General features: G+C 41.5%; 2 protein-coding genes across 5 annotated transcripts in view; both read left to right on the top strand.

Annotated features, from left to right (window-relative positions):
• Positions 1-73: 73 nt before the first annotated feature.
• Positions 74-14,737, top strand: cpa6 (carboxypeptidase A6; the record flags this gene model as incomplete). The annotated part of the gene is made up of 11 exons (XM_079181153.1): positions 74-189; positions 3,401-3,476; positions 7,858-7,982; positions 9,822-9,936; positions 10,504-10,605; positions 10,714-10,818; positions 12,084-12,194; positions 12,690-12,780; positions 13,634-13,836; positions 13,987-14,071; positions 14,523-14,737. 11 exons carry the CDS (start codon positions 74-76, stop codon positions 14,735-14,737), a joined length of 1,344 nt encoding a protein of 447 aa, XP_079037279.1.
• A 2,093-nt stretch (positions 14,738-16,830) lies between these two features.
• arfgef1 (ADP-ribosylation factor guanine nucleotide-exchange factor 1 (brefeldin A-inhibited)) overlaps positions 16,831-23,448 on the top strand; it is a 45,957-nt gene continuing 39,339 nt past the window's right edge. For all 4 annotated transcript variants that reach the window (XM_079181275.1, XM_079181274.1, XM_079181273.1 and 1 more), the window contains exon 1: positions 16,831-17,147. In XM_079181275.1, coding sequence (XP_079037401.1) covers positions 17,024-17,147 — 124 coding nt within the window. In that variant the 5' untranslated portion in view covers positions 16,831-17,023. The remainder of the gene's footprint in view (positions 17,148-23,448) is intronic.

The raw sequence follows: 23,448 nt of genomic DNA, 5'->3' as shown, positions 1-23,448 counted from the left end.
TCTCTGAGAAGTTGGCGTGCATCCTTCAAAGTATAGCCTAATCTCCCCGTCTTTGATCCCGCTTTGCTTGAGGATGGTACCGGAGCGTAGGAGCGCATTTCGCAGCTCCGTTTTACTGGCTTGTGTGATAATCTGCAGCAACGTGCTATGTCCCGTCGGTGCCTATCTCTACAACAACCGCTACGCAGGGTGAGTAAAAGACCCCCATTCATTTTCTGGGGCTCACGAGAGGCGGGTGTCGTTCTGCAGGGAAGGCGCACTGTCGCTATCGGAAGTTTTTTTCTACGCACCAAGACCCGGGCTTTATCTCATGTTGATAGTAGAGAGAATGAACAAAGAAAGTCTCTATGAGACACATCTCCTGTTTGAGACATAATATAATGTTTTTTAGTTTATTCTAGGCTGACCTTGTTGTCTGATGGCATTTGGATATAGACTGTGTTGGTTGTGATGTGCTGCAGAGAGGAATTCAGATCGCTCCGCAGATGACACTGGGGATGCTTGCAGCAACAGTGTCCTGTCAAACTGCTCAAAGTCTTTATTTTAAAAAAAATAGTATAGATTTGAGAAAGTAGTGACTCCCAATTTTTGTTTTTCTAAAATCAGACGAGAGGAGATATTTGTCTTTTTTTTGTTGTCAAAAGGCTGCCAGTCTGTCTGCACGTTTATGAGTCTGAATGTGAGGCACACACCTCCCCAAATAGACCCTAAAAGTAGCCGGTAGCCTATCAGAGGGTCTCCAATGGGACCACCTGGAGCTGGACTCATATAGTAATTTGGGTAAACATGTCAGAGACATGACTGGGGCATGTATGGGTTTATGGTCTGTTTTTCAAAAGAGCATTTGTTGTAATTGCAGAGTGGGACCACCACTACTGGAAACCCCCTCCTCCTCTGTCTCAAAAAGCATATATTTTGGATATAATCCAATATTTGTGTCCCTCACGCCACCTCTGGACTGACATAAAAAGTTCCAATATATAGCACTAAGGGAGAGGGGGGGGGGGCCTGATTCTCTCAGACATCAGGGATGTGGTGCGTGTTGTTCACCTCAGCTTCACAACGAGCCTTAGTCTAAAAAAAGAAGACTTCCATTGTCAAAACATTTCATATCATTCAGTAACAGAGAATTTTTGAACATGGACAAGTGATGATTGTACGAAATCAAAACACTGCCGAGAGTCAAGTTCTTGGTTTAAAACAAATTGCTTCCATCCCAGAGAGAGCACCACTGTGGGAATCAACAGACTGACAACTTGAGGGCGGCTTTAGCGCAGAGAGCCCTGCAGCTGGCGGATTCAAAGCAAAAGGCCAACAGTGTAGCAGAAACAGCCTGTCATCTCTGAGAATCACTGCAAGATGAAGAAATGCTTCGAGTTCGGACTCCAGTAGAGCTCTGGGGTGCCACATTATTTAATCATGGACTGTGTGTGGTGCTGTATGCACTGGTGGAAAAACAAAACACAAGCCCGACAAACTTCCATCAGTGAGGATTGATTGAAGACGTGGAAGCACAGATTTCTAGTTTCAGACAGAGAGAATATTTTCTACTACGATCATGTTTTTGAAGTTTGACATCTGTTCCCCTCCCCCCGCCCCACCAATTTCTATCACATCCAAACAATATTGTTACCTCCCAAATACATTGTTCGCTTTGAAGTCCATCTTCTATCACGCCGTTGCCGTGGAAACAGGCTGTTTTTCTGGGCACAGTGTTGTGGTCACTGAAACGGGGCGGCCACTCACTTGGGACACCCGCACCCCCCTTTTGTTCCTCAAAAACCTCAGAGTGGCCGACCGCCACCTTTGTTTAGGGGGCCCGACTTCCTGTGTGACACATTGTAAAAAGCTCTTTGAAATAGGCGAAACATGAGAGAGGAAGAAAGAGGTTTAAAAAAAAAAAAAACAGAGACATGAAAGTGAACACATATGCAACCTCTGCCAGGTAACTGGGCCGAGAGTCTGTAATTGAGAGAGAGTAATACGTTATTGGCAGCGTGTTAGCTTTAAGGTCAACCGCAGGAACTGTGATCTGCAGAGTGAAAGCAGCTCTATGTTAGATTCATGCCGAGCATAAAGAGTATCTTTGTTTTAATATAAAAGATGTGGCTGCAGATTGAGTTAGAAAGGCTCTCAAGCTTCTCTAATTGTTTAAATGATCTGCGAAGACCAACATGTGAAGAAGTCAATTTACTGTGTAATGATTTTTTATATTGACTTATAACTAATTCCATGAATGTATTCTTATGGCTGGGCAATATGGCCAAAATATTCTATCCTGATATGAGTCATTTCATGTCTCGATAACGATATGTATCACAATACAGCAGGTTTTCTGATTCAATAAATATATATTCGACATGGTTTTGCATACTCGTGTGTGAATTAAATACTTGACAAATAAAATGCACTGGGTGTTATCTTATTATATGAGTAACTTAAAATCTGAGTTAGTGTGTGCTTGTTATTAGAAATTTAGACAACGTCATTTTGTTTCACGATATCTCGATATATATATATATATACTGTATATATATATATAATTTAATCACAATATGATTCCATTGAAAGATGATAAATAATCATATTGAGTTATTGCCCAGCCCTATGTATTTACTGTATAAACAAGTTAACAGACTTTCTTTTGCAGTTAAAGGGAAATTCTTCTTTATTCTCAATGAACAAAATTGAATAAGTTCTTAAATCAGCAAAAGCACTATTGTTTTTTTTAATATGACCACATATGTTAAAATAAAGTTCGCTACAGCTTTATTTTAAGCCTCATCTCGTCCATAAATTCTGACAAAATAAACACTAATGATCGACCGTCTGTGGCTTTAACCAACCAAGCACCTTGTTCCGTGTCCCGGCCTTCACATTACAGTATTATATTGACTGATTTATTTTCTGTGTAAAGCACTATTCATTTACAAAACATGTTGCAGTGTCAAACACATTTAAGCAGTTGATTATTCGTCTTCATATATTTAGGTGTTGTTATCTACAGCACGTATGATTGAGTTACGGTATAGAAATGTGAAACAGTAGCTGCTACTGTTACCACCCAAAGAATAGTTCCAGGTGCTACCTGCAGAGCTGGAAACGATGAAATATAATCCTTTAATGGTGTCACACACAGATTGTTTGACTGGGGTTTGACCCTGTCATCTATACGACTCTAAAAGGGGAACCACCCAGTTCACCATCAAACATCTGCTATTATAAATGTCACCTTCAATCAGCACAAAAGCCGGTATTATTACCTGGCACTCCACGACCCAGATGTTTTTCAAATAATGTGCACTTAGCGAAAATAGATCCGAGCCTTGTTAGAGTGAATTTGTGTGCTGTGAAAAACGTCTTGAACCTGACGCCTAAGAGAGCTCTGTTGTTTTTGCAGTGATCAAATCTTCAGGATAACCCCGAGTAATGACGAGGAGGTCCAAGTGCTGAAGAACATTCTGGGACACATGAAGGTTGGCACATGTTTTTGTATACACATGCTCACTATTCTGACCTATTGTATGGTCCCCATCAGACACCAGATCAGATTATTGTTGTGTGTGTGTTTTCTGAAAACCATATTAAGTGTCACGCTATTATTCTGCCCACATTGTATAGTTTCCTGTGTTTTTTTTAACAGTAGTCGCTGTTTTTTGAGGGGGGGGGGGGGGGGGGGGGGGGGGGGGGGCGTGACAGAGGGGTCCGGGGTCGTCGATAGCCAGAACCTAAGAGACATCGAGTCAATATGTCCCGAGTCACAGTCGGGACATATTCCCTCCTCTGAAAGACCAACATACTCTTGAGAGGACAAAACCCCAAGAGAAGAATGGAGGGAAAACACTAAAGATTTTTTCATAACGATGACTGAATGTTTGGATCACTTTCAGTAACAAGCTATATGAACATGTGTTTTAAAGACACTGAAATTAGGGGGGGGGGGGGGGGGGGACCCTAGAGGACACAAGGGCCTCGCCTCTTTTCCCAGACTCATGTGGGAGCAATTACCCCATCAGCCTCAGGAGCATTGATGACCTTCCTTTGCACATTGTTTGGGTGTGCAAATATTGTTTGTAAAGCATAAAAAGCATGATGCAATTATAGATATTATTGTGCAGCAAATAGTCAAAGAACTTATTTGAATAATTGATTAAACTAAAAATCTGTGTTTCCAGTATTATTATCTCCCTGCAGAGGAATTGTGTTTATGAAAAACCAAAGCATTTTTTAAAATATTAGTGTGATGCTTGTGATTATTTTTGCAATAATAACCCATTAACTAACAGATCAAAGCCAGCATACAAGCACTGATTGCATAAAGTCTTCTAAGTCTGTGCAGCCTTATGTCATAAGTGAATAAATCTATCGATGTTTGGAAAGCAGTCCTGGAGTTCGTCTGCTTTTGGAAACATTTTAAAAACAGAAATGGTGCAAATATTTGTATTGTTAAATCTTAATACTAAACCATAAAGTGTTAATCCCTAATGGGATCATTCATAAAATAAAACAATGGTGGGCAATGAAGGGCCGTAGCTGCCATTGAAGACACTGAGGTCATGTTCTCTTTATTTTTCTCTCTGAACTTGGAGGTCCACCAATATTCCAGCATTCTACAGTTAAATATGATTTGACAATGAAACATGATTTAAAATGGACTAAATAAAAAAGTATTTGTATTGTATTGATGGCAGTGTGGAAAAGGTTTTCAAAGAGGATTTAGATGCTCTCAACACACAATTACGAGCTTTTTCAGACCTCGCAACGGCAACTTACGGTCTGTTTTGTCTTTGATAACCATCTCACACTTTATCTTATGGGTCTGTTTCCAAATAATTACCTCGGAAGTTTCCTGGAAAAAACGATGTAATATGGTACTTATCATAGGGAAAATAGAGGCAAAGCTCTGTGACAGTTTTTTAGTTAGTATTCTTGAGTTTAAATGTAGTTCATGTTCAGGACAATTCCCTTGAAATACCTGCTCCATTTAAATACAATGTAATTGAACAGCTAACTGAGTAAATACAACATGAAGAATCCAATGAAAACATTTTAGAGACTTTCTTTGGGACAGCTGCAGAGATTGTATCTGCCCTGCAGCCCCGTGGCAGTGTGGTCCGTTTCTCCAGTTTGGTTTGGTCCACTTGGGTTTTATCTGTGCAGCCAGATGCCACAGCAACAGTAATGAAAGGCATCTGTTCGGGTTCAGGTCAGGCTTTTGGTTTGATGGTCCAGAACCAATACTGCTCTGAGCAGTGAAAGAGCAGAAGAGGGCAAAAAAAAGAGGATTCAGTAAATGTTTATGATTTGTGGTGAGGGATACTAGGAGAGAGAGCCAGGGTGCTGGTCAGGACATGGCCAAAGTTTTATGTATGTAAGGGCAGCGGACACGGTGCTCCGAGGCCAACCGAAGCAGTGGCAGCCACTGTTTGGACAGCTGTGGACATGTGTTTTCAGTAGCTTAGCCACGCTGCCATGCCTCCAGTGCCAGAGTCAAACTCTTCAGCCTCAGGCTAGCCATAAGGTCAAATATAACACTGGGCACTGCAGGATAGAGGAGAATCAAGAATCAGATCCATCAACGATAGAATAGCCCATTTCTTTGAGTTATTGTTCAAGCTATTTGTTTGACTATATACTCTGTGGTTGACTGACATTACATTCAAGCCTGTACCTTTAAAGACCTGTGAAGGAGCTTTGCTTTTTCCAAACACCTGGCCATTCCCCAAAAAAATCCTTTAAATCCTTTTTCGCATTTCTTGAATATACCTAAATGGTAGACTGTCCTAATAGATAATACAGGTTTAAAGTAAAACTCACAGTCCTGGACGCACTGTGTGACTGCAGGTGAACTCTGGGCAGAAGAAACGCAACAGCTCCTGAATGCATCCAGCAGAGCAAATACCTTCACCAAAGCATTGCATTTTAAATATAAGATTAAAGGTTAATAATTACCACTTCATCTCCTGGAGAACATGTTCATGACTTTACCTGAAATGGCACATGAGATATTGAGTGTTAATACTTATTTTCAATTAATCATTTGATCTATATTTCAATTTGATCTATAGTTTCCTAAAAAGGGGATTACAGTAAGTCTGTTAAACAGATGTACACCGTGGCTGCTGTCATTGCTTCCTATGAGTGAAGATGCTTAGAGATGCTTTTAGGTGGATTTTGTTACCTCTGTACAGAGCCGGGCTAGCTGCTTCCCCCCTGTTTCCAGTCTTTATGCTAAGCTAAGCTAACCAGCTGCTGGCTGTAGTTCATATCCACTGTACACACGAGAGTGATACTGATCTTCTCATCAAACTCTCAGCAGGAAAATGAATAAACGTCTTACCCAAAATGTTGTCAAACAGCTGGTATTTTGGTTATAACAGGTCTTCACTCACAAACTGTGTTGTACTTTGGAGACTTGTTTTTATTTATAAAGCTACGGCTTTACCGCATGTGCCTTCAGGAAAAGCCAGCTTCTTTTTATTGAACTATAACTTTTTCTTTCTTGTGCTGCCCATGCCCATTAATTTATAGCCACCCTGTATACACAGACGCACATAAAAGAAAAAAGAAGAAGAATCACATGAAGAACACAAAAGATGTGTAAAGCAGACAAAGAATGCATCATGCTCATAAATATGGCTCTTAAACTGAGAGAATTGTTTGTGAGGAGCTGCGTTATCTGATCGGGGATATTTAAGTGCCTTTTAGGCGTATGTGTCTTGTATTTGTTTGGTTAACAGCGGAGTGAAACATTGGGGTACTTAACCATTTGGAAATGCCGTAAAAATCGCAGCAGCAGAGAGCGGTTTCTACTCCAGGGCACCAAACAATCCAGCTGAGGATTTTCTACCCCTCTAGCTCCAAACAAAGTTAAATTAGTCTGGTACTGCATTCTGTAAACCATTAGAACCAATTGACACGTCAACAAGCATGTGTGCCAGTCTGCACGTTTCTGGCCCCCATGTTCAAACGAAAGCCAGCTGAGGATGCAGAAAGACCGAATGCGCGATATTCTCTTTGCAGTGTCTACTGTGTGTATCATCCGCATCGCTCTCTGTTATTTTATCGGTTACCAAACGATGTCTGTGTTTATACGGTTGGCTTGCTGTTTGAGCTAAAGCTAACAGACCCGAGTATCAGGCCCTGATAACAGGCACTGAAAGTCCTCATATGAGGTCAAATGGCAGAGAGGAAAGCAGAGTGAGCGTCATTCAGGCTGTTAATGGGACACATTGGAGAGTGTTTTGCCCCATTAACGCTGTAGAGTCATCAATATGCCCCCGATTTAGTCCGTCGCTTGAAGGTAGAGACTAGAGGAATGTTAAACTGTCCGGGTCTTAACAAAACAATTTTGGTCATCAGCACCAAATGTTTGGTGCCAATTTAAACACCCAGCAGATGAGATGAGAGGGTCATTCTTGGGGTCAGTTCTTTTTCTGAAACATTTGCTCTTTAACCCTTTAACTTTAGTTTGGTTTGGTGTTTCAGCCGGATCGGTATCAGTGCCGATACTGGCCCTTGTTAAGTGGAGCCGGTATCTGCCAAAATGTAACAGATCCACATCAAATACAGATTCTTGTCAACGTCATTATTCAGTTTTTCCACAATCTTGCAGTCTGGTATACATTTTAAATTGAGGGGGAAAAAACAGTGGTGTTGGACTGGTACTCGGTTTTGGCAGAAACCCATATTTGACCTAAATTATTTTGATATCAATTAAATGTCAGGCATTTAATTAGCTGGATTACTCAAACACAGACATTCCTGTCAGATCATTTTTGTCCATGAACAGTTTTTCAAAATGAATATCACAAAGTCTGTAACCGCTGATCTAATACGTTTGTCCTGCTCCTTTAGGTGGACTTCTGGCAGCCCAACAGTGTTACTCTAATCTGTCAAAATGCAACGGTGGATGTCCATGTGAAGCGCAATGACACGTGGGGCTTACACGCTCGCTTAAAGCAGCAACATCTTGATTATCGGTAAGACCGAGAAGACCACCAGCAACTAACAGAGAAACATACCACAGTACACATGCATGCTCGCTTTGCGTACCCGCACATATTTGGTAATCTTGTTAGCCGAGTGTCTGCAGAGATACATCTGTTATCCAAAGGGCGTTGCAATTACCCGGCTCTCCTCAGCCAGAATATATGATTTGCACATGGAGAGTCGGCTATACTTTGCATGAAAAAAAGCTTCCTCAAAGCTGGGACACACACACACACACACACACACACACACATACACTGTACATCAGAGCCCCTCTCCCAATCTGCTCCAAAAGCAGCCCTTTCATCTCCCCACACCATCCCTCATCAAAATTATCGTTGAAATGATGGAGTTTTATCAAAGCAGCCGCGGCTAGAAAGAATTCCATTGTCATCTCTGTCCTAAGGGAGGAATTGCAGATCTGAGGATGAGGGTTTTTTTTTCTACTCTGTGTTGATTGACTGAGAAAATGGTTTACACTGCAGGGGACAGTTTTTGGTAAAAGTGGTTGGGTTTTAGGGACAAAGATCTAATTTTACTCTTGGGGATATAAGCCATGTTTTTTAGTAGTTATTGAAGTAGATATGGGTAGAATTGTACATATAAGGAAGTGTATTTTAGGAGAGTCTGGCTGCCCACATTGCTGCTACGAAAAACAGATCGTCTGTTTTAGGTTGGAGTAGGAAGTGAGGAGGCATAGGGTCTGATGACAGCGGTCTATAAAGAGATAATGATGGTGATGATGATGGTTTTGGTGCATTTACAGATCATTTCATTTACTGATAGACAGCAGTGTTATAACTAGTATAATCTGTGCTATTAAACAGACGGATGTAGAAAAGTGGTTTGGATGAGGGATGAGTGAGAGAGAGTTGCGTAATTGGTGTTAGGAATAAGTCAACAATACATTCAGGAACCCTGATCCGCCACTTCATGCCAGTCCAGTTCACTTCAAATGCATTGACTGTAGTCAAACAGGGGCTGTAACAAATTATTAAATGGGAATATCTGCTAAATCTGCAGTCATTTTAAATGCTATTTTATGTTTTACAGCAGCTATATGGGTACCGCACTCTGTTTTCTTTTCATATACATAGATTGTTGTATTTAGTTGAACTAAAAGTCCCAAATCATTTAATATACTAAATGATTAACCAAAAAAATTATACGTAATATGTAGTTCAGTCATGAAAATAATCATTAGTTGACGCCCTAGTTAGATATCCATTTGGGTAGCTTACATCCTCCTCTGCCATAAATGTGTTTTCTCTGTCTCATTATTGAGCTCTTTAACTAAATATGCATTTTCTTTAATATCTATATTGGCTTCAGTTTTACTATTATTTAAGGCTCTTGGACTATTGAAACAGTCATGAATAAATTAATAAACTGCAGACTTGTTAGAACCTTTTTTAATGATGAACCAACACTAAAATACACAATGACGTCAGGCCTGATGGCTTATTATAACATCGGGCTCTTATTAGCTTAATGTTGGCTCACTCACTCACTTAAAAAGAAGGATGAAGTTCTGCAAGAGGTGGATAAACAGCATCAAACCAAATAGGCAACCAAAACGATTTTTAAATAGCTTATTATTGATCTCAAATTATAAAATGTACCAACAGTAAACAGTAATTACAAATTATAGTATTGTATAATATAACCCTGTTTATGGTTCGAATTCTGTACCAGAGCAGAATATTGAACATGCTATTATAAAACAATATTCTCTGTCTATTTGTTTTAATGTTATTGGTAAGGATGCCACGGCGGTTGGCTATCACGTCTATCATGTGTCCGTCTAACTTCCTCTCTTCCATCCGCAGGGTGTTCATCTCCAATCTGCAGAAGGAAATTGAAAAGCAGACGGGATATCGCTCCTCTCGCAAGCGGAGGTCAGAGTCTCAGTATGACTACGAGGTTTACCATTCTCTGGAAGAGGTGCGAAGCCCAGCGTCTACCGGCCTGCCTCTCTCTCTCTCTCGCTCTCCTCTGCTCTCTAATCTGATTCTCACACAGAGTAAACAAAACATCCTCTCTCAGGTGCTCTCAAACTCCCCAATTACCCCATTCCACAGGTCTCTCTCCCACAGCCTCGTGCTCTCACCCACAGACACACACGCAACTCTACTTCAGACACTGCAGGTCGATCAGGCTCCTGGTTCACGAACCTGTCAGGAACCTACCAAGCAGCACGATTTCCACACACAGATCCCGAGAGCTTACGCGAATCTTTAGCGCTCTCAGTTTTGATCCTCTCCTTCGCTGTAAAACACACACTATCATAAGCATGCATGTGTGTGTGTGTGCAGACACAAATCGTGCAGATAAACACACAACCAAACGCACGTACTCCACAGGCACTTAGACGTGTGTGTCTTAAAAGGTTTTTACTCCGGCTTTGAAATTGCTTATTAAACCATTCTAATTTGCCCATTTACTCTTAAAAACGTTGATAACAAATCCTTGAGTGAAGTTCACTCTTCTACATTATTTTCTGTCCCCAAGATCCAGAGCTGGATGTTTGAGATGAACCGAACCAACTCCGACCTGGTTGACATGTTCTCCATCGGGAAGTCGTACGAGGGGAGACCACTGTATGTGCTTCAGGTAGGAGAGAAAGCGGGAGACGCACACCTAAGAAAGGGGCTTACTGTACAAAGGACACACAGTTGTGTGTGCACACGCACAGAACTCACAGCGCTTGTCTCCTGCCAGATAGGAAAGAGAAGTCGTCATCAGAAGAAAGCCATGTGGATCGACTGTGGCGTCCATGCCAGAGAGTGGATCGGACCTGCTTTCTGCCAGTGGTTTGTCAAGGAGGTAGTTTTGTTTTTCTGCCAATTTAAATATTTAAACGCTCTTTGAACTTCTTTGTTTGCATCAATGCACGTTTCAACAGTGTCCCTCGTATCTAAATGATAGCCCGCAGCGAGCAGCTTGCATTGTTTGGTTTCTAGGGCCGTCATCAAAATGTGAACATCTGTTTATTCGTCATGCGAAGTTATGCAAATACTGAAGAATACCCATTATTGTTCAGATGTTGAACAGAACCCAGACGTGCACACGAGTTCCATCCCACCCTTAAAGTCTTAGTTATTACCCTCTGAAGTGAGGACGGTACCAGACCAGAGGCAGACATTAACTGCAAGAACCTTTAATGGCTTGTTTTTATACTACTTAGATGCCAGATGAGTGGGATTTGCAACACAGTACCAGACCGTAAAGATAATTAAAGGAAAAGTCATTGAATGTCAGTGTAGAGCACTGAATCACAGCCTGTTCTTAAGGAATTCTTTCATGATTGATCTCAACCTACGGGTACTTGAAAAAGGCTTTAACAAATATTTCAACCTCTCGTAACCCAATGAGGTGATGTTGAGGAGAAAATAACTTTAACATGTGCCACTATAAAGTAGCGCATGCACATGCTGGAGCGTGTTTTTTTTGTTGTGCTCTACAGTCATTCTGACTGCAGACACTTCCTGAAATGGCTTCCAATGTGAGAGTTCAAACTAAAATGCTTGACAAACTCCCCCAAGGCCATTTACATGGACTTACAAGTTCAGCGGGGAATTCTTCAAAGAAGGATAAAGTAGCAGTAGGAGGTGAGTGAATAAGGGAGGGAAAAGACAAATAGCAACAGGAAATCAGAAACAGACGTAAAAACGGAGACGAGAAAAAAACAACAACAAGTGGAAACATTTGACTCAGGAAAACAGTCAAAGATGCTCAACTTACCTCAAATATGTGCTCTAAAATGTGGATCCACTATCATGTAGTAACTAAGGTTGGCCACTGGAGGTCAGGGTGCCATCTTTATTTAAGGCTTAGCATATTAACCTTGGCCTGAGTGATCAGAGAGCAGGTGTAAGCAGTATTTGCCCAGATCTCCTCACTGCAATTGTCATCTATAGTCTTGAGTGTTAACCTGCTGCACTTGTGCCTTGAAAAGACTCTGTTAGCAATCATGCATAAGGTTAAAGAATAATGAAAAAATAGCACCGTAATTACATTCAATTGTATGACTAGACAGCAGTCTAGACCTGTGCTCTGTATTTATACTGTTTTCATATTATACATTTCAGGCCATCAACTCGTACCCGCATGACTCTGTGATGAGACGACTGCTTAACCAGCTCAACTTCTACATCATGCCTGTCTTCAATGTGGATGGATATCACTTCAGCTGGACCACGGTACAGCAGACCTCTCTACAAACACAGCAGAGACTAAATCCTGCTGTTGGTTACTTTCGTTTCCAAGCATGAGCGTGAATGTTTTCTTGTTTTGGGACACTTTTCTGAAGTGTTCTGATACTTAACAGAATGTAGGGCCCATCAGCGATTCAGGTGCATGTATTCAGAATAACAGCTGGTAACACATCACTCCCGCCCACAGATTTTGAATACTTTCAAGGCTGTAAACTGAATATTTTGTGTCCAAGTGGTTCAGAATGTATGATTGAAAAACTAAACAAAAGAGCGATAACAATGTGTCCGTGTAAGTATCTATGAATACTTCAGGGAAAAATGCCCCTCCACTACCGTCTACATGTCTGTTTGTAGAAGACCGACTGAAGCTGAATGAGTGACATATGGATTATTTTGGAGATGGCAGGAGGCTTCTATTTGTTCGATGAGACTGCAGGTCAGTCGACATACACGGTGACGGTGTCTTTGCACTTCCTGTAGGATCGGTTCTGGAGGAAAACACGGTCCAAAAATCACAGGTTCCACTGCAGAGGAGTGGACGCGAACAGAAACTGGAAAGTGAAATGGTGTGGTGAGTTCAAGAACACTGAGCTTCAGCTGAAACCTCAGGAAACTCCTCTGATTCTCTCTCACACATGCAGCACATGGAGACACTCACAGTGCAGCTTTCCTTGTAGTCTGTTGCGGATGTAGTCTTTTTCGGACTATTTATCAATGTATGCTGTGGCTAAGATATTTGTGTGGTGACAACAATCTGTGTCTGATGTCATTTAGTCTCTGCTGGGAGATGGGTGGAGGGTTCTGCTGAATCGTCATCTTCACTGTGGGAGGGCTCTAGGAATTTATCAGAGACAGACATCCGGAGATGAGAAACAGAGAAACTGAGGAACCAAGTTTTGCCGTCTTGAAGGAATATTAACTCACAAAGTGGCTATTTGGGGACTTCATTTATAAGCTTACGTCAGTGAAATGTTAATGTAGCCATGCAGTGCATGAGTGGTTGAGAGTTTATACATATGAAAAGTGGAAATTTAACCTGATTTCACTTTAAAAGACCATTGTTTATACATCAGTAATGGTGGAGAACTGCATAAAACGGGAGATAACTTTCTGAGATAACTTTCAGACTGACTGAAATCCATGCAAATTATTTACAATTTTGACCACCACATTGTTCCTGCTATTTATAGATATGACTTGTATCCAGAGGACTTTCATATGCAAACATCAATGCAGCCTATATTTGTTTGGGACTGCGATCCGTGGCATTATAATGTGACTTTGGTGATTTCAATCTGGGTCTATTTTCCCCCACAATCACTCTCCATTGCGGTCACTGAATACAAGATCACAACTTCTTTTATACCTAGTTTGAAACCCAAAATGGAATATGATCAAAATGTTTCTCTCCTTTACTTTCCCAGAGGAGGGTGCCTCCTCTCATCCCTGTGATGACACCTACTGTGGTCCCTACCCCGAGTCTGAACCTGAAGTCAAGGCCGTCGCCAAGTTCTTGCGCAAGCACAAGAAACGCGTCAAATCATATATATCAATCCACGCTTACGCCCAAATGCTGCTTTACCCCTATTCCTACAAGTATGCCACCATCCCCAACTTCAACTGTGTGGTAAGAAATCCGTTGCATGATGATAAACCAATAATTCACATATCCATATGTTGGAGTGACTTAACTGGAGCGCCCCTTGATATTAATTCCTAATGTGCAAACATACATAGAGGATCACTAATGAGCCGGCCCTCTGCTTCCACTGTTTAGGAGTCAGCAGCTCACACTGCAGTGACGGCCCTGTACTCTGCCTATGGAGTGAGGTACAGATATGGACCTGCCTCCACCACCCTGTGTGAGTACCGCTGCTTGTCTTCATTGTGGTTTCCTAGAGAACAAAGCAGAATGGATTATTTGTCATTTCGCACCTGTTGTGCTGTGCTCTCCTTCCAAGCTCTGTTTCTTCATTTGCCAACAAGGACAACAGATCCTCATTCAACTTTATGAAGGAGGCAGAAGTGCCCGTTTTTTTCTATAAATACACAATCGATGTAGTCTTGCACTCAGTGCCCTGAACGTACCCCCCCTCGAGAGGAGCTAAATGCAGAGATGCAAAACCAATAATAATGAAATGCTTTTAGACTCACCGAAAATGTAATCAATTTGCTGTCAGCAGTGGTGGAAGAATTTTCAAATCATTAAGTGAAGTAGCCAGACCACACTTACTAGAAAATGTTACTGAAGTGAAAGCACTTCTTCATGCTTATATAACAGAAAACTGTCCTTTTTATTTGTGTTTTTCACAGATGTTAGCTCAGGCAGCTCGATAGACTGGGCCTACAGAAACGGGATCCCTTATGCGTTTGCGTTTGAATTGAGGGATACAGGACACTTCGGCTTCCTCCTGCCTGAGTCCCTGATCAACCCAACCTGCACGGAGACTCTGAGGGCGGTGAAAGCCATTGCATCAGGTCTGCTTAAGAAGTGTGAAACAGACAAGGACAGATTTCCATATATATGAGGGCACCGTAGGTCCCCGGAGCACCACCTTCACAGTTACACCTCATATTCCTCTGAGATTTCATATTCCTCCCAGATATTATCAGGCGAAGAGCTGAGAAAGACCAGCAAAGCGTGCATTTTAATTTGCTTTTCTTGTGTTTGAGGTTGTTCGCCTTATTCTCCTTTTCTGATGAGATATGAACTGACGGTGTCAGTTTTTTGTTTGTTTTACCACCAGCCTGTTTATGTACGATAAGATCCCACATAGTGTCAGAATCAGCGGGCCGTTACATGTACCATGCAAATCCAGCATCTAATCTTGTCCTCCTTCCGCAAAATCTTTACTGCCACAAAGATATTATTAACGTTGACTTTTCCGTGATACAAGCTAAATGGTGGTCATGTGAGCACTTGTCACAATACAGCAGCACTTTTTTTTATTTTGTCTTCCAAAAATATGTAATTCACATGAAGTGCTTTTAATCACCCGATCTCTATTCTTATTCTGGTTGCATTTTATTTTGAAATGAGTCCCACCAAGTGCCAGTACCTTAATGTTAATGTGTAAATGCCTTTATTACTGCAACATTGTTAGTGTACATACTGTACATTATGCTATCACCTGACAATCTTGGGTTTGGTTTAAATCAAAATATTTTTGTTAGATTTTTTTTTTTATTTGGTTCAGACTGATATTTGGATTGAATGACTTCTCACTTTGGTAGCTTACTGTGTCGTTACTCAGGTTTGGATCAAAGACAAAGTCAGAAATGTTTACTTTGGACAACTCATGTGCTTGATATGAGGTTCTAATAAATGGATGAAATCTGACTTAATAAATGTTGTTATATAACACCGTAAATGTTCATGTTGTCATTTCTCTTGTCAGAGTTGTATCCCATATTTGTATTTTCCACATTTTTTTTCCACATGTTGCGTGACTTTTATTATGATAAACTCACTGACCTTTGATAGCTCAATGAGTCACAGCTTTAAACACTTTAAATAACAAAAAAAACATCCTTTTCCACTCTCTGATTCTGCAGCTCTGCACTTATTTATGGATTCAGAAATGGTGGAGCTGACATGCAAGACATCCCAAAGTGAAAGTGAACTCTGCCGCCCACAAATGCCAAATCTGTGTTGTCAAATTGCCAGATTTCCTGGATGTATTTGCTGCCGAACTTTGCTAAATATTGCTCAAGGCCATAAAGGGTAGTGCAGCTAAACACATATATATATATATATATATATATATATATAAATATATAAATATATAAATATATAGGTACGGTCATAGATGTGTGACGAATTAAGCAAAGTGATGGTAGGGTTGAACAAAAATATATAGTGATATCTGCTAAGCATACACAATAACTTAATGTGAGTAATTCATGTTTTATGATTATGCTTAAGTTTTATTTATGGTCCTGGAAAGAATATGACTACATCCATGGGTTGGGGTGATATTAAAAAAACCACATTGCTCTCATGTGGAAACCAAATACTCGTGAAGAAAATAATTTTTCGAAAAATGTTTTTCGATGTGTTTACATCTGTAATAAGTCTAAATGCTGGAGTTAAATATGTCCTTATTTTCAATTATGATCATCTGAGAATAACAAAAAGGCTTATTTTCCTTCTAAATGTCAAAGCCTGAAGTTATTTTCAAATATACCTGTAATGTAGCTGTCAAAAATATCACTAATTGGATGCTTCATTTTCCTGTTTATTCCACATATAACAACAAAATGCACTTACATCTCAAACATGTAGACTGTATAATGTGCATATATTGTAAGTATGTAAGTGGAAAAGTGGCATCTTTTATTCCACAAAAAGAAAGGAGAAATCCTGCACACATTGAAGCTGGCGTGCTTGCATATATTAATGCCTGTTATTTTACATGTAACTTTAATACGCCCGTGTAGGCGTGTGCACGAAAGCTTAGCTGTAAGACTACACTCATGACATCTCTCTCTCTCTCTCTCTCTCGCTCCCTCTCTCTCTCTCTCTCTCTCACTCTCTCTCCCCTCCCTCTCTCCCTGCTGCCTCACTGCGACCGTTCTTAACGTACGTGACGTCGCTTCCTCTCTCCAACATGGCGCAGGAGGCAGGTCGTTAATGGAAATCTGAGGGATTTACCCCACCTTCTGTGTTTATTTATGTTTGTCTGTTAGGGGGCTCCGAGGCTGACATTTGTAAAGGAATACATCTCTATTCGAGGCGGCTGCAGCCACCACCTCCCCCCCCCCCAACCCCTCTTTGGGACCAGGCACACCTCGCCCCAAAATTCCGGTGCGACATGTTTGAGGGCAAAAAGACGAAAAACATGTTCCTCACACGAGCTTTGGAAAAGATCCTGGCCGACAAGGAGGTGAAAAAGGCTCACCATTCGCAATTGCGCAAAGCCTGCGAGGTGGCACTTGGTAAGTTGTTTTAGCGTGCACATTTTTTTCCGCTCCCCTGTCTTGGACTCATTGATTTAGACACGTCATGCACCCTCTCACTTAATAACCGGCGATCCTGCAATGTCGCAGCGTTGTGGCAACACAGTGTGATTACCAGTCGTTACACGCTGGCTGCTATTGTCTTGTTGTCCGGCGTTATAATTCAGCAAAACCTGCGTATGTAATAGACGTGGCACGGGAATGTGATTCCGTATGAAACACGGAAATGGTGCAGAAGAAGAGGGTGGGTGTTTGCAACACTGAAGCCGATGCTGCGAAACTAGTAGCGATGTGTGACCAGGCCGAGCACTGGACGGGAAACTAAAGTTGTTAACGGCTGCATCCTCCTTCAATATCAAACCAACCAGTAACTACAGCTTATACAGTAGCCGAGTGTACACTCTGCTTATCTAAACGGCTCTATTTTACGTGCTTTAACCCCGTAAAGGTGCGAGATGTTTGTGTCTCTTCCTGGTACACGAGAGACGTAGCCCGTGCCCGTTGAGTACACGGCGTGTTTGAAGACAGTTTGTCCATTTTATTACATCCTTTATGCATTAAACAGTTTAATAATCTGAATCTCTGGGTTCTGATCTTTATTGTTATGTTGTGAAACTACACGAGAAGTCGGGACAGTGAAGACGGAAGGTGTCAGCTGTCAGTAGCACCTCTATGCTAGAACAACGGCAAGCTAGTGCTTATAATAACAGATGATTTCCGGTTGGATGTAACAAAGTAAAATGACAGTTTAAATACATGTGATACTGAGCAAATATGGCAATAATTTAAAATACCAAACTGAAAAGATACATATTTGTAAAACAATGTATATAAAATAACAAAGTTTCACTTCATATAGCACGTATATCCGCGCCAGTAGTTGTCACGTCGACTGTGCTTTTATTTTGAAGTCAACATCACATAACGTCCGCTTTCAATTGCACTCTATGTGGTAGCTTTCTGAAACTATTTTGTTAGCAGGTGTATTTTCCAAAACACGTCCTTGGGATGACTGTTAATAATACATATACATTTTGTAAATACATTTAGACAAACGGAAATTCACAGAGCAGCTAATATTTTACGTTTATAACACCACAACCAATGTTGTTTTCACATGCCAGACTTCTTCTTCTGCTCTGAGTTGGAACAAGCTGGGTTTTGTCCTGTAAAAGGGAAGTAACATGACACTACCAGAGAAACAAAGAGTCCATGTTGGGCAGCAGCCAGACATCCAACCTGTCTGACAGTTGCTGCCTTTACCAACTCTTTCAGCTGTTGCCGGGTTTTGAAATGGCCTTGAAGACTAAATACACCGATCGTGTTTGTCGAGGCTTGCTCTGATGTTTTTGTAAAACCAACCCACCTACACACAAATCATATATTCCTCCCCCCACTTTATTGTTTGTAGAGCAACAGAAAAAGAGAGGTTAGAGAAAAAGAGGTTTGAAAGAAGGAGGCTCTCTCTAGCATTGTGTTTTAAAGGAAAACACACCATAAAATGCACCAGTGGAGTCAGTATTGTCTCTTTACCTGTGAATCAGAGCAGAAAGACTTAAATCGATGATGTCATCGGGTGACACTCTTTGTCGCTGTAAGTGAATTAGCCACCCTATGGGTTTTATTGAAATGTAGGTCGTCCAAATGTGAGTCAGAAAACGAGCACACAAAAAAAGAAAACGCCATGAATCCTGACTGTCTTATAGCATCTTAGCAGTTTATGGAGCGCCACCATATTTTGTCTCCGGATGACATCACCGCTACAGTCTGTCTCTATGCTGCTGATCAACATTCACCAGTTAAAACTGAATTATATTTAAGGGTGTACTCTCCCTTTTTTTAAAAAGCAGCATTAGTCACGCTGTCATTGTTGTTTCGGTCTGCTCGGGTCAGTACAGTACAAACATTAAATAGTCTAATTTCTCAGCATAATTAACTGTCCTAGTTGATTCGAACTTCACACTGAGGCTCAGTCATACTCTAAAAACCTACAAAATGTGAATCTCTGTAACGAGCGTAGCTGTGGCACAGTAGTAGTGCATATAAAAAAAACGACTCGGTGACCCAGTATACTGAGTGACTTACATAATCCCCTCCAGCTCTTGGGGCTCTGAGACATCTCGGAGAAAGTGCCTGTGCCACAGTCTCCTCTTTGCTGTCACTGAACGCTCTCCTGTTATTCTGCAAATTCACTGTGCAAAACCAGGTACAAGTATTGTTTGATTTCTTTTTTTTATTCCTTGTATAACACAAGATATCTATCTTATCTATCACTGCAGGGTTTTAATACATAGGAAGTAGGTAAAAGGCTCTGGCTGGGCTGCCTTTTGTCAAGACAGTCCACCTTCCTCTCTCCCATACTGACCTTTCTCTTGGATTATCAAAACTGTAGCTCAGCAGTTTCCCAAAAAGAATACCATCTCACATTCTCGCACGCTCTAAACTGTAGTGGCGTACAGTGCTATTATCTTTTGGAATGCCGTCGGGCTTCTTCGGGAGGAGCTGTCTGATTGCGAGGAACAGACGGAGGGTAAAGCCGGCCGTTAACTTGGAAGATATCAAAGGCCCTCGGGCTGTGTCTGCCCCATCACCTGTCAGGACATACAGGCTTCGGTTCGTTGTTGTCACGCATCGCTTGCTCCACGTGATGCCCGGCTTTGTGGATGGTTTCTTTATTTTTCCTCTGACCTGAGAAGTTCGCGTGGCTTCACTTGCTGCTGCAAAGCAGTCGTACTGGGCATGTAACAAGTTGAATCAGGGAGCTCTGTACAAGCTACCACGCTAAGAGTGAGTGAGTGCTCGTATTCCTAGGGTAGCAGGCACTTAAGGAGACGAGTCCTGCCGAGCACATCGCTCCCCTTAGGGTGTGTGATCTGAGGGTCAGCTGCAAAGGTCACAGCAACCTGCAAACCCGTTGCGGGTGCATTCTCGATTCGTCTCGTCACTTTCTATTACCTGCAGATGCAGATTCTGTTCAGGTCCTGGAGGCAGCCTCTGGAAAGAGAATTACACCAAGTCTGAAGCTTTGTTGGATATTCAATATGTTTTTGTTCTTTCTTTGTCTTTCTTGCCACTGATCACCGATGAAAGTTGTAGCTTAAATGTAGTGGTTAAGATGTTAAAATGAATACAGGGATGATGGCTTTATCATTGTTATTAATGCTGCCCTCTAACACTCATACAAGTTTGTCGACTAATCAAGTTTCTCCACAAAGAATCGCTCAAAAACATACATTTATATCTTGTGTTTACCAGAGATTCATTCCGCATTAAAAAAAGAATAAAAAAATGACCAAATAAAACGATTAGTCGACTAACGGAATGAGAGGGGGCATCCCTTATTGTTATCATGTTCTTAAACTAACATCAAGTAGACACAGAGCAACATGGATCCCATCGGATTCATCTTTATTGACCACCCGACGTCCATTATTCAGCGTTGTATCGCAGTGGACCGGTAAGGTTAGCTTGTCTGGGATTGTTTTCTGGAAAAAAAACCCGCCTTTGGTTTTTATATGGGCGTATGTGAGAGCAGTGTGTTCATTTTGTGCCAGAAAGTTGTGTTGTGAGAAAGCCTTCTCGTTGTCACTTGGCTTGTCAACAATTGCTTGCTGGCAGATATTGGCAGTTTGAGTGTCTGTGGTTTGTTCCCTGCGGTCTTAAACATTCATTCAATTTGACTGCTTTGCAACATGGGGTCGGTATGAGGAAAGAAATAACAATAAACCAGAAGCTGGTATATCGACATGGTCCCCTGACTCCTGGCACTGGTCGTGTTTGTTTTCTTTAATTTATTCATTGATCCAACATCAACATTATCCTTTTCATCTTTAAAATGTGACGTTTGTTGCAGAAGTTAAAGGCCTCTTAACGTTGGTGTTATATTATATTAATGGGAGTTTTGTTATTATAGTTTTTGCAGCTTTGGAGTGATCCTGGAGTTTCCAAACTTTTGGTCAAAGCCATACAGAAACTGTTTATCGTCAGTAATCATTTAATAATCAAAGGCTAAGAAATCATTATCAATGAATCACTAACATCCCCTACTTGCAATTTACATAATTGTAATCTTGTCACGATTTAAGAAATGTCTCCTGCTCATACATGGCATGTTTGCTTCACTAAGGCCTCTGCATTCGTGGCATAACCGTGCCGAAGCATTTTCCCATCAAAGTCAAAAAGAACCTTGAATACAACTGATACAACACAGACAAAGACAACAAGAAGGTTGCGAGCTGCTCTTTTGCACCAAAATCAAGGCCACTGCCCGCTCGGTCCACCCTTTTTTCTTTTAGAGTTTAGCGAACTTGGCAATGGAACAAATGTACCTCTGATCGTTAAGAATGGCCAGCACATGCTCCTCTATGATAAGCTGCACCCATGTCACCGCATGCTCCACCGTGATAAGCGCCAGGCTATAAAAGATCCTGTTTTGTTAATTAAGTTGTTTTTTTTTTAACCACGACACCCTGAAGACCCACACAGTGCGGGAGGGCTGCTGTCGGGGCAAGCTTCGTATGTCTGTACTCTTCCGGAATATTAAAAGCTTCCCGTATTTGTGCACCTGACAGCCTTTTTACCGGCATCCTTCACATTCCCGACAGAAATGTATCGAGCCAGAAGTTGAAAGCAGGCAGTTTCATTCAGATTTCCGTGCAGCGGAGGCCCAGACTTGCTTTAAGAAACGTGCCGGTATTGCCGAGGATGAGAAAGTGTAAAAGGGTGAAGAGATGGCGGCCGTTGACTACATTTTTGAGACGCTTTTACTTTGTCAGGGTTGCTGTAATAATAGGTCTTCTCTGATTTTTGAATGTGCTGTGTCTGGCAAATGTGTTGCAACAATGTGTTCCACAATCAAGGTCTACATTGCCCTGAAGGAAAGGGAGACATGACAAAGGGTGAGGCCCCCGTGCCTGGTTTCTGTCTCATTCCTCCCCTGCAGACTAAGTGCAGACACTTAAGCTGCTTGTAACCCCAAAGGTTGACTGGTATTCAGATAATGAGCAGCGGAGTAGTCAACATGGCAAGAGTCGGCACTCGCTCTGAAAGCATAAAAAAAACACCTTTCATCTATACGGACAAGACGGTTTAGAATTTAGAAGGAAGGAATACATTGATACCTCTATACATAATGCAGTATTTCTCTCCACTGATGCCTCCTTCAGTCCCGGGACAGGTGATAAATTAATTATACCGCAAACAGATGAGACGAATGAAGACAGACCCTCCCATTTCTCTCTTCTTCTCTGTTTCCTCTTGTGTCGCTTGTATTTATTTGTAGTATCTGTCCTGTATCGATCTATCTTCTGTATTCATCCGAGGAAAGTTGTTACCAAGGAAATAATACACCACCGCTACTGAGGGAGACGCAGGGAGGAAGTTAAATAATAGGTGTGAGTAAGGAGGCAATGTTACCCAGAAGAATGTAGGAGCTTACAGCTGAACTGAAATTAAAATACATTGTTGCTACTAAGACAGTGTTTATATCCTTTGTGTTTGTTTTTGACTTGTGTACTTACTTGGTCGAATTTGTTCAATGGTCCTCTCCAGTGCATGTTTTGTTATAACTGGTTTGATTCCGTCCTTGGGACCTTTTGTTGCGCGTCGTACTCGTCTCTCCCACATTAGCAAGCATGGCTAACCATCTTCCACTTACCGAGTGTAAGCTAGTTAGCTTAGCTCGTTAGCTTCCACTTCCCGAATATGTTCTTCCAAACTGTTAAACGGTACATATCTAATGCTAACGTGGGCTCAGAGAACCTTTTTCAATTTTTTTTTAATACACAAGCACACATACAGGACTCTAACTTCCTTTCGACAGTAGCACAACAAGAAAGTTGACAGTGCGTCCCAAGCATCAGTTAAATGGTGTTTCCACAAGTATGTCCAAAAATGACTTCATCCTCTTTTAAAACGTGTGAAGGTTTGCACAATACCTGCAATGGTTTTCTCCACCATTGGTTGACTTTTTACTCGATCATAGCTTGCCGCTAAGCATGCTGGGACTTCAAAGAGGGAAGGTTGGATGAGAAAGGGCACTTTGACTGAAGGAGCTGAGGAGGATGCCGTTCACAATACACATATTTATCTTCCATTGACTGGCTATTATCTCCAGCTTGTGCAGCACAGTCCTGCACAGTGATAATAACCCCATTTCAGAGGACAGGAAGTGCAATTCATAGCATCGGAGAAGAAAAGTGCCGAATCATGTATCGGCGGAGTTATTTAAGATGAATTCATTCCAATAACCAAGCCGACAGCTGAGTAAGCGAGGCCTTGT

Source organism: Pholis gunnellus (genome assembly GCF_910591455.1).
Source record: "Pholis gunnellus genome assembly, chromosome: 20".
Taxonomy (NCBI): Eukaryota; Metazoa; Chordata; class Actinopteri; order Perciformes; family Pholidae; genus Pholis; species Pholis gunnellus.
The sequence above is the reverse complement of the archived record's forward strand: the minus strand, read 5'-3'. Positions and strand labels throughout refer to the sequence as shown.